At 42.3% G+C, this 12561-nt stretch overlaps 1 protein-coding gene across 2 annotated transcripts in view; it reads right to left on the bottom strand.

Moving 5' to 3' along the window:
• Positions 1-12561, bottom strand: part of LOC311227058 (arylsulfatase I-like) — an 83083-nt gene that overhangs the window by 32300 nt on the left and 38222 nt on the right. For both annotated transcript variants that reach the window (XM_084312575.1, XM_084312576.1), the window contains exons 3-6: positions 11028-11167; positions 8909-9058; positions 3902-3976; positions 3163-3337 (exon numbers count right to left, since the gene is read on the bottom strand). In XM_084312575.1, coding sequence (XP_084168701.1) covers positions 3163-3337; positions 3902-3976; positions 8909-9058; positions 11028-11167 — 540 coding nt within the window. The remainder of the gene's footprint in view (positions 1-3162; positions 3338-3901; positions 3977-8908; positions 9059-11027; positions 11168-12561) is intronic.

The raw sequence follows: 12561 nt of genomic DNA, 5'->3' as shown, positions 1-12561 counted from the left end.
CAAATATACAGTACTGTTAAACAGAGATCCTAACAGAAAATATATATATGAGGGGGAGGAAACTGTACATTGGGAGGGGGTGTTTGGGCATTTTTTACGATGGCCAGTTTCGAATTGCAGCCTCCCGTAGGTGCTCTTTGATCCCATTATACCATTCTGAATAATGTTTTCGTGAGATGATTTCCAGAATGTATTGATTTCATAGAATGTGTGAAATAGGCCTATAATTTAAAACAATTAAAATACATTAAACTGGTAAAATAAATGATTTTGAAATGTAAAATAATAGACCTAAAATGCTGATAATAAATCATATTCAGCCTATGGATTTCGTATACTGCACGACACCTGTTTGAGCTGCGGGATGAGGCGCGCTTGTTTCTGATGGAGAATGCGTCCCAGATCGCTGCCCACCTCCGATGCCGACTAGATATCAATTGAGGGGGAATACGCACAGCTATACCTACCTATTCGAAAAAAACATTATCTGCACTGACTTATATAAAAAATAAGTACAGATCACGTCTGAATGAATGTGGAGGATGATCTCCGAGTCGCTGTCTCCAAAATTAAACCCAGACTATGCCCATCCATCTCATTCGGTGAGTTGAACATTATAGCCTTCTAAATGAAACACGCTATATGTATTCATTTTATGGTTGTTTGATTATTGTGTTATTTTGTGTAGTTATTGTGCGTGTTAAAAGCCTCCAATGCATATGTGTGCGTGTGAACGTTTGCATGTTTCAACCACCTCTATATAATAGTGGGGGTCGCGGCTCTCTGACACCGTTATTTCGGGGGTTGCGGCCTGAAAACTTTAGGAACGATGTATTTATTATATTACATGATACCTAAGCGCATACAGTACAGATATCCTCATAAGTATCTATTAATTCGTATCAATTAGATATACTCTTTATCTTTGGGCTTGTTTTTGTATACTTATTCTGAAAGAGTTGAAATAATTATTTTCGCTAGCAAGATCTCATTCGATTATTAAATAAATGCATAATCTATAGGCACATTTAAATAAATATAATCTGATTGATTGGGGTAATGAGGGATTTAAAATGTGCCTATAGATTATGCATTTAACTTGTCGGCGAGGCTATTGAGCCGTACTGTATTGTACCCATTCTGCAATCTTGTTAATAAAGTTTTAAATCAATCAATCAATCAATCAATCAATCAATCAATCAATGCCTTTAGAAAATCAGGATTTCTGCGATCGACACCTGCTGTCTTTTCATGTGAGGCGGCCGCACGCACTTATCCTGAGTATCAAGTCTGGTTCGAATGAACGAGACTGAATCAGCGTTCGAGGAACAGGGAAAGCCCGGATTCAAACATCGGGTTAATTGAATCTGGATAATGGGACTTTTGATCGACTTAGTTGAACCAGGTACGGGGAATAGGGCCCAGGACTCGAGTACGACAGCACTGACACTGACACACACACACACATCCGGAGGTTCCCGGTTCGATTCCCGCTCCTCCCGGGCAGCGTGTAGAAGTGTCCTTGAGCGAGACACTTAACCCCACTATCACCGACATCTAAGAAGGGAGATCCCCCCCCCTTGAACGGCCCCTCTAAGGTTTCTCTCCTCCACATTGCCTGTGGTGCATTTTGTCCTATTGCTAGGTTTTAGTGAGTTTTTCCGTACCTTCGCGTGGGGTATGTCTGGGAGTGTTGCATTAATTTCTTTTATTTATTTAAAAAAAATTGGACTTGATGGTGTTTTTGTTTTGTTCTTGATTTATTGTGATGTTTCTTCTTGACTTGTTTAAAGAAGACGTGTCCGGCCCATGGGGACATTAACGTGTGTTGTCGGGCCTTACAAATACATTTTATTTGATTTAATGATTTGAACGCCTAACTGCTCCTGATGACCAAGTTGGCACCTTGCATGGTTGCCTCCACCGTCGGTGTGTGACAGTGTGAGTGAATGGGTCAAATGTGAGGAACAAATTGTAAAGCGCTTTGGATAAAAGCTGCTATATAAATGCAGCCATTTACCCTTTGTAATAAAGCCACTTGTAGAAAGCAAATTGTAGTCAGTTTGTTATTCGTAGGCTACTTGTTTATAAGGTGCTGTAAATAATCTTTATGTAGAGTAATCATTTAAAGAAAAATTATACATTAGAGCTTTAGAAAGGTGGGGATAAAGGTATTGCTTTCCCCCCAAACAAAGTATTGATTAATGAATTTCTCATAAAAAAAATATTAGTGGGTCCAATATGAATGTTGTTGTTTACATGTTGCATGTATCCCCACCCTACTTCCCATGTCCCCTCGTGGAATGCACCTGATTGGATAAATGACATGCTGGTGGCTGAATGTTATCTATAGCACCTTTAAAGTGAATGCCTTGAAACAAGTTGTATGGTCAGTAAACGAATCTGACAATTTGACTTAAATGATATTGATTTAAACTTGATCATTCTGAACGCAAGATATACTGTACATTTGACTTGGACTGTGTATAGTAGTACACTGCCTGCTGAAAGTAGCAAGATTAAGATCATGTATTGATATTTGTCCTATACAAATAAATTGAACTTGAAATAGACCACTGCACTTCCACGTTACATTGAGCTCATGGATGAGCGCAGGGGGATACAATTTATGAATGTTGATTAGAGCCTTGACTTAAGTGGTTGTAGCTATGGCTGTGGGGGTGCTGGAGACATGATCCAATATACTTTTTTATATGCCTGAGCCACGGAGAGACCAACCCCAACTCCACACCTACTCCCCGAACTCTGCATGTGCAGATTGCCCAGGGAGTCTCTCTGGATTGTCCAGAGATCTAGGTTTATCAATCAGCGCATGCAGAGTTCGGGAGTAGGTGCGGAAAAGTGACTATAGCTCGGCAGAGAAAGTGCTGATCAACTTGGGATTGGTCTCTCCGTGTTCAGGAGACTCAGGTGTATAAAAAGCTATATTAGATCATGTCTCCAGCACCCCCACAGCCATAGCTACAACCACTTACGTCAAGGCTCTCATCAACATTCATTAATTGTATGCCCCCACGCTCTCCCATGAGCTGAATGTGTGCTAATATGCACACTAATATATAATAATAATAATAATAATAATAATAATAATAATAATAATAATAATAATAATAATAATAATAATAATACATAATATGGTACCTGCAGGGAAAGCAGCAGGAAAAGGGGTGTGGCTGAGGAGTTGTGAGCCTCCAGAATCTTCCGGACCCTCTGTGTGTACAGCAGGGTGGAGTACCTGCCCTCCTGGCCCCAAGCCACGCCCTCATCGTCATGGAGATCGTACCCGCACAGGCCCGGGCCATCGCACGATCCATAGCTGGGGACGGATAGACAGACAGATGTAGTATCTTCATTACGCTATGGGAAAGGCCCATTCTATCCAATATAGTGATTATAATGGATATAATAGATTATAATGGATATAATGGATTATAATGGATTAAAATGGATATAATGGATAGAATGTGAAAGTCTGGGTGTGTTGCATATTTGGATTTTATTGTGTTTTTTAGTTTTTGATCTTTTGTGATGTTTCTTCTCGACTTGTACAAGAAGACTTGTACAGCCCATGGGGCTATTCCATGTGATCTCGGGCTATACAAATACATTTGATTTGAAATTTGTATTTGATTTACTGTAGGCTATATTCTAACTTAGAATATAACCACAAGAATCAGTGGTTAGAATGTGTTGCCCATACAAAATGTTTACAGGTATTCAAAGGGCCTTCCCATGCCTTCACAGGGCCCACAAAGTTGTTAGAAACATTATCATTACAGTGTATTGTGCTTGTAGGTAATTTCTGTAAATAGGAATGTGTTCTTTGTCGACTAACAGGTTAAATATACTGTAGGTAGAAAATATGATACCTCAATGTTACCTGTAGTAATCAACACTTCCTGTCAAAGATCCGAAGAAACTGTCAAACCCTTTTCTGGTGGGCAGGCAAGCTTTTCTGGAGAAGAGAAGAGTTCTGATATGAATCTTTAGATACAAAGCACCAGACTCAGGACATGTTGTTGCCAATTATGTCAATATGCCCCTTGTGGCGGTTAACAGACATGACACAGACCTGTTCAATCCACAGATGAGGGGAGTCATTGGCTAAAGACAGGATGGATGGGAGAGTCGCCAGGGACCAGTGTTGTAGTCGAGTCCCTAAATCTCAAGTCTGAGTCGAGTCTCGAGTCCCCAGTGTTCGAGTCCGAGTCTGAGTCACCAAAGAAGATCCCGAGCCGAGTCTGAGTCCAGTCCCATTTACCCTAGTCCGAGTCCAAGTCATCAAGGTTGAGTCCACTCCACTCTGGCAGTCAAAGAGCTGACATACAAATAAAAAAAGGTCTACATTAAACATAAATGACACAGCGGTCACCGTTTTATTTATTTATTTTGTGACACAATAGCCAAACAAATGCACAAGCCATCAATATCTTATGCCAAATGATTAAGGCCTATTACAAAATATAAAATATATATATATATACTGTATTTATTACGGATGCTCGATATTGGCTTTTTTACCGATACCGATATACTGATATTGTCCAACTCTTAATTTCCGATACCGATATCAACCGATATCAACCGATACCGATATATGCAGGGTCCCCCCCCCCCCCCCCCCAAAAAACGGAATAATTTCAGGTAATTAACGTTACATATCTCTTGTTGTGGAATTAACACAACATTATGCATACTTTTGACAATAAATAAAATCAGAATTTGTTCTTACTTGCTTGCCTGGGTAAATAAAGGTTATAGAAATGTACAAAAAATTATAATAAAAAATAAATAGAAAATTTAAACCGATACCGATATTTTCCGATATCACATTTGAATGCCAATATCGGCCGATAATATCGGTAGGCCGATAATATCGGACATACCTAGTATTTATCAATTAACATGTCCAAGTCCTCGTCTGCACCTTCAGAGTCCGAATGCAGTCAATGCTCAAGTCCAAGTCTGAGTCATCAGTACTCAAGTCCAAGTCTGAGTCATCAGTACTCAAGTCCAAGTCGAGTCACGAGTCCTGGACTCGAGTACTACAGCACTGCCAGGGACATTCTGGATGAAAGTCACGTGACAGACGCAGGCAGCTGACGCACGCACTGGGTTTCCAAACGTCGTATCATTCCTTCCCCGAACCCAACCTCTGGATTTAATAAGGCGCTCCAGAGGATCTTTGGATAGTTATGCAGATGACAGAGTTTGCTCATTGGCTCAGAATCTTAATGAAGTCCAAAGCAAGCGACCCAGCGAATATGAGATGGAAATGATTGTTTGACAAGCTGCTATTGGCAATGTAGGACATGTGATAATCAATATAATTGATCTCATCTGTTGTTGTGTCATAAGTTAACGTTACATAGCCTATGTTCTCACCCTCTCGCTTCTGGTGCAGGAATGTTGTAGGAATATGAAAGCCTCATAAAGGTGTAGGAACATTAAGGCCTAAAATTTTCCATTTTACGGGACCTCAAATAAAAACCGAATATCAGAGAGATGTGGAAGGCCATGGAATTTTATGCTTTTGGGGAAACTTTTAGAAATATTATGACATTTCTTTCTGTATAAGCAATTATTACCATGCAACGATGAACAGAAACATGATTCTACACCAAGAACTTTACGTTTACTTTATTTATAAAAAATTTACCCAGGGACAGTGCACATTAATCAACATCTTCAGTTTCCACATCAATGTAAATGTGCCAGAATTAGCTAATTAGCTCGTTTTCATCTGTAGTCCCTGCCTGTATGTCTTCGTGGTGTGGGAGGAAACCAGAGTACCTGGAGGAAACCCACGCGAACACAGGGAGATCATGCAAACTCCACACAGAAAGGCCCCCTGCTGGGGTCCGAACCCAGGACCTTCTGGCAGCAGAAGCCAGAGCTGAGTTACTGGGATGTGTGTGTGTGTGTGTGTGTGTGTGTGTGTGTGTGTAGGTGTGTGTGTGAGTGTGTGTGAGTGTGTGTGAGAGTGTGAGAGTGTGAGAGTGTGTGTGTGTGTGTGTGTGTGTGTGTGTGTGTGTGTGTGTGTGTGTGTGTGTGTGTGTGTGTGTGTGTGTGTGTGTGTGTGTGTGTGTAAGTTATGTCTGGGTGCGTGCGTTCATCCTCACCCGTTACTACGAGGGGATCGTTCTCCAGTAATCTATGTGGGTTTCTTATGAGACGATGAATCCAAAATGTTGAAGCAATCCGTGATCAGCGGGGGAGATGTTTTAAAACTTAGATCAGATGCAGATGAAGATGTAGCCAAGTAGGCCACAACTCAAAAGCAGAATGCAAAGTCAGTAGAAGGAGGCGGATAGGACTATGTTCGGAAACTCGAACACGGCCCGTGACTTTCATCCAGAATGTCCTTCTGGCGACTCTCCCATCCAGTCATCCTGCCATTAGCCAATGATTCCCCTCAGCTGTGTACAGTGCTCAAAAGTAACTAAGTATTTTAGTAAGTAGTATAAGTAAGTACTGTACTTAAGTACAATTTCGAGCTACTTTTTACTGCACTACATTTATCTGAACCCATCAGTCACTAGTTACTTTGAAGAAAAAGATTTAGCATAGAAAACATGGTTAACTCTTTCAATGCCATGCCTGGTTTTCCGTTTTACCGCTTGAATGCCACCATCCGCGCCAATGTTAACGTTAATATCGCCTAATCTATGTTTTAAATTATGGCTATGTGTCTAATCTGCCCATCGCATTATCAAATACTATTTTCCAGTCAGTGCTGTGAAGGCAGATTCTTTTTTTATCGCGTCGTTTCCGTTTCAGAGCAGTTAGAAAAGCCCCCGTTTTGATATAAAAAACAGCTCATTCTGGAGCATTCTATGAAAATCGTCTTTTAGTGGAATATTCCACAACGTTGATATTCGTCTGCCTTTTTATGAATCGTTTTCAAATAAACGCTAGATGATCAATATTATACGTGCACGCACGCACATTACGGCCGCGCACTGATAATCGCCCCGTTGATTTCCTCTCGGACTTTTACAATGAAACCGAAAGAAGACATTTCACAAAACAGCTTATAACTTCATCAAACTTACTCCGATTATCCTACCACTGAGTCCTTACCTGACATCAGATGGTATCCAACTGGTATATTCCAATTCCTGATCACCATTCGAAAAAATCGATAAGTGTATGGATCCAACGCGACACAGTAGATCTCTATGATCTGCGGGGATCTGAGGCTCCAGAATGAACTGTGGTAACCCCGGCTGGATCAGTGAACTGGAAAATGTGGAGTACCGTATTTTTTTCCCCATTCATTTTCATTGAGTCCATTCCAAAATCACTTATGTCATCTGGGAGACGACAGGGGGCGCTTTTTTCCACAGTGATCGTCGGCGCCCCTCGGCTATACTCGGGTAGGCTCGGGTGATGCAATCATTTTTCAGATCGCAAAAAAAATAAATAAAAAAAATCAGAGAAATCTCGTGAGTGGCTAGCAACCACCTATAAAAAAACACGAGAAATCTTGTGAGTGGCACTGAAAGAGTTAAAATGTATGAAGATTATATACTTTCACAGAGGACATAATCAGAGCAGCAAAACTGGACCACACACCACTTTAACATGACCTATAGAGGTCAATGGATCGCGGGTTGAATGCTCCCAAGCACTGGGATACACAAACAGCATGTAGAATGCATACATTTACTTTAGATACTTAAGTAAATTCAATAACAAATACTTATCTACTTCTACTTAAGTAGAATTTGAATGGAGGATTTTTACTTTTACCATAGTACTTATTTATCTGGGTATTTCTACTTTTACTTAAGTAAAGGAACTGTGTACTTTTCCCCCCACTGGCTGTATGAGGCGGCTGGGCTCCAGCTGACAGTGAATCCCCACCAAAAACATCTGAGCCTCCCTGACCGTGATTTGCTACACTGCCGGTTTAACTCAATTCACTTTCAAAAGGCACACGGGTAATGGGGGTTTCTAATAAATATGGCTGCATGCAGGTTTGATGTTCCTAGGAGCACGCCAAAATGTTGGGAAATTAGCTTACCCTCTTCTCCAGAGAGAGGTAAGAAGATAGATACCAGTTTCCTCTCTGTGCGTTCAGTAGAAAGCCATCTGGCTGCACGTTAGCCTAGCTTAGCACAATGAATGGAAGCGGACATGACCGGTTAGCCTTCGGGAGAGGTGTTAGTTGGACAATGCCCTAGAGCCTAGGCTAACCGGCACTGTCCACTTCCATTCATTGTGAATTTCCCAGTCTGGGTTTGTAAAATTAACTGATGAGCTGGATTACATTGCGAGTGACCACTCATTTAGGGAGATGCAGCTCTAGGCATCGCTCATCTGACCACTCCTGTGCCAGAGCAGGAGAAGGTCACTACTGCACACGCGTCCCACAAAACCACGTTGCCAGATCGTTGAGCGAGTGATCCCAATTTGCCATCAGTCATGCATGTTGTAATTTTTCAGCCCAAATAAGAGAGGGGGGAGGTTCTCTCGGCTTGGGAAAATGAACGGGTTATTATTAACCCTTGCACTACCACACTATCAAAGGATTAACCTTTCACTACCACACTACAGATGGTTAACCTGTCTGTGGTTCAACTTCACATTAGGCCCTTTACCTTGAATGAGGTCTTCTAATATCGATGCATCTTTGTAACAAAACGTGTCACTGTTGTGGCTGGTGGCGAAACAGTTTTGTTTTGTATACTGTGTAGATGACATATTTGACTAGTTCAGTATGCAACGCCAATAAAAAATTTAAACGTGCCCAACACTCTCGCATTCCATCGCACCAGCCGGGTGTTAGAAATGTGGACATCAGTGCAAAATCGGACCCCTTCGCTGACCTAACAAAGCTATGACATGACGTTTAGGTGATGATTGATTTATTTTCCAGTACCTGTAGAATCCAAGGTGCCACTTGCCCACCATGTGCGTAGCGTAGCCGGCCTGCTGCAGCCTCTGAGGCAGCGTGTCCATGTGGAGCGGCAGGCAGTTGGGCTGACGGGGTCTGATGATGGAGTGCTGCAGGCCCGTGTGGATCTGGTACCTAGAGGAGACGGGGTCAGAGGTCAATGTGAACCTGGTACCTAGATAGAGGAGAAGGGGTCAGAAGTCTGATGATGGAGTGCTGCAGGCCCGTGTGGATCTGGTACCTAGAGGAGATGGGGTCAGAGGTCAATGTAAACCTGGTACCTAGATAGAGGAGAAGGGGTCAGAAGTCTGATGATGGAGTGCTGCAGGCCCGTGTGGATCTGGTACCTAGAGGAGACAGGGTCAGAGGTCAATGTGGACCTGGTACCTAGAAAGAGGAGAAGGGCTCAGAGGTCAGTGTGGATCTGGTACCTAGAGAGGAGAAGGGGTCAGAGGTCAGTGTGGACCTGGTAACTAGATAGAGGAGACGGGGTCAGAAGTCAGTGTGGACCTGGTACCTAGATAGAGGAGACGGGGTCAGAGGTCAGTGTGGACCTGGTACCTAGATAGAGGAGAGGGTACTCGAGTACTGCTCACAATCTGTGGTGTAGCGTCCGTTGAGCAGGTGGATAAGAGAAACAAAAGATCCGTCACAAAAATAAGTCCGGTCCAGGTTTTACTTCTCGGGCATGTAGCTGGATACTATTGCATTGACTGGGGGGACTGGGAGCATCGTGGAAATATGTGTTTTGGACTATAACGTTGGATCAATGGACGCGATCGATATTTGGAATGGCGATCAGGAATTGGATTAATCTTTTTGCATGACATCAGATGTGAGGTAAGGAATTTTGGTTACGAATCTTGGGGTAATCAGATGTTCCTTTCTCCGCCATCGGAGCGTGTGTGTGTGTGTGTGAGGTTCGCGCCGACCAAAGTACGGAGAAGCGATTTTTCAGACGCCGCTTCTCTTCGTGCATGAGGACACATATACTATCGATAATCTTATTTATTTATTTATTTATTTATTCCACTAAAGGGCTATTATCGTGTCTTTCTCTCGAATTACTAGAAATCTCCAAAACTATACTCATATTCAAAACGGTATAAAACGGAAATGTACCGATGAAAAAACAATCCGTTTCGTACATGTTGACTGCAAGCAAGTCATTGATAAGCGACTGGTGTATTAGACCCATAGCCATAATTTAAGATATAGTTTAAGCGTTCGCAAATATCCCCGTCCTCCCATTGATTAAAGCGGTGGCAATCTAGACCTAATTTCCCGGAAGGGGCATGGCACTCAATGTGTTAAGTGTGGGGTCCCCAATAAAAATTATAAATAAAATGGGGTCACGGTATGAAACAGTTTGAGAACCCCTGGTCTACAGTATATACATGTAGGTATGCATTTGGTTATGCGGGTGTGTAGGTTTGTAGGCAGGTGGGTAGGTGGTTATGTATTATTATGTACGCAGTATATGCATGTATGTACCGTGTGTATGGATGTTTGTATTTACACACACATATTTTGAATGTATTACTGGTATTTAAAAAAGAATGGTTATTACAATATGGTTATTATGTATCTTTTCATAGAAAATCATTTGAGGGGTGCCTTTTAACCTTTCCGTGACCCACATTGAGTATGAATCAATATTTACCATTTACAGTCTATCTATGTGATCGTACTATGGGTTTTCTGATCATGTTGAATGCTGCACTGTTGTTGTCTAAATCATGATTTTTCACGAAAAGGAATTGAAAATGACAGTTTCAGTTTGATACCGCACCACACTTCCTGGCACCATTCAGCCTAACATGATTAACATCTACTGGAATATATATATATATATATATATATTTTCTCTACTATCACCATGTACCTCCCCTCCCCCCTCAAGCTGCTATGATGCCTGAATTTCCCCAAGGGGATCAATAAAGGAATATCTTATCTTATCTTAGTAGTTAGTAGTTATATAACTACTAAATACTAACTGTTCACAATACATATCCAGATACATAGGCCATGAGGGCATTGCGATTGTGTGGTTAAAACAATTCTATGCTATGCATCACTAAAGAGAAGACGTGGGCAGCCGTACCTCCCGGTCATCAGCTGGCTCCGTGACGGAGTGCAGATGGGCTGAACATAGTAGTTCTCCAGCTTCACGCCCTCCGCCGCCAGCTTGTCCAGGGTGGGGGTCTTGATGGCTGGGTTATGGTAGCCGATGTCATTGTAGCCCTGTTTGGGTTCGGTGGGAATGGGCATATCGAAGAGTCAATCAATCAATCATTAGCTTTTTTTCTTTAACCCTTATTTATCCAGGAAGTTGACTGAGCACACTGGCTTTCATCAGACGCATCTAAAACCCCTTTCCCCACATGCACTGGACTAATCAAAGGGACTGTATGTGTGAAGAGTTCACCCTCTGAAGGATGTCGAGGTTTTTTCAATGTATATAATGTATATATTGGGGGAGATGAGAGCATCTAAAGGTGACAGGTCAGAGAGGTAGATGTGGTGGTGGAGGCGGTCAGAGAGAGTCAGTGTGTTTAGCAGCAGTCAGTGTGGTAGCAGCGAGCAGGGTGTGTGCATGCTGAGGTCGCCATCAGCACATAACTAGTGATAAGGACTGCGAGCAGGCAGAATGGAGAGAGAGAGGTTGACACCACTAGAAACAGAGTTTAATGTGTGTGAAGGGTGAACAGCAGTTGCCATGACAGCGCGTCACATGGCAACAAGAAGAGGGGCAGGGCCTGTCATTGATATGATGATGATGAATATTATAAATGGGTGTATGATGATGAATATTATAAACCGGGTGTAAGTTAGATCTAGACACGTAGCTGACGCGAGCGGTCGTGTATCAGAGACTTTCATCCCTCTCTCACCCTCGCCGGTGGGGGAGGGGAGATGACACATCATCATTAGCTTCGGCTAACGGGAGAAGGGTTGTGGCTAACGACGAGGCTTCAGCCACCATTGGACTAAACAGCAGAAGGGACGATAGAATAATGAATTTAGTGTTCCATCAAAGATTTTTTCAAGGACAATACGAAATGGGTAACATCTGAGGCTTTTGTTTATGTAATAAACAACGAGTCCAAGAAAGGTACTACGCTGACTGTAACGGCCATATGAGTGTTTTGGTTATTGTTATTATTATTTTTATTATTATTATTGGAATGTTTAATATTGATTGGATTTAGATAAAGTCATTGAACCGTCGTATTCGTCATAATAGATCCTTCAGGCACCTAGAACCTTCTAGAACGTTGGGGGCGATGTCATAGTGGAACATGCTAGAGCGTAAAACCTTCCGGACTTAACGTATGACATCATGATAGACGGTTCCGGAACATTCGTGAAGGCTCCGAATGATGTCACGAACCGAACATTCTAGAACCTTTGGTTGCCTATATAATGGAGCACGCCCTCAGAACATGCTTCAGAGTTGTACCAGAGGATATAGCGTTAGTGTATGTATTAGTATTGGACAGGCAAGAGGAGCAGAGAAGAAGGAGAAAGTGTGAGTTGAAGAGGCCTAAAGATGGAACACCACTAGTGTAGTATAAGAAATCCCGCGGAGGGGGGCTCAGACAGGAAGTAGCAGCAGTAGCTGCACTCCAATGGAC

Source organism: Notolepis coatsorum (assembly GCF_963971535.1).
Source record: "Notolepis coatsorum genome assembly, chromosome: 4".
NCBI classification, from domain to species: domain Eukaryota; kingdom Metazoa; phylum Chordata; class Actinopteri; order Aulopiformes; family Paralepididae; genus Notolepis; species Notolepis coatsorum.
This window is presented reverse-complemented; position numbering and strand designations above follow the sequence as displayed.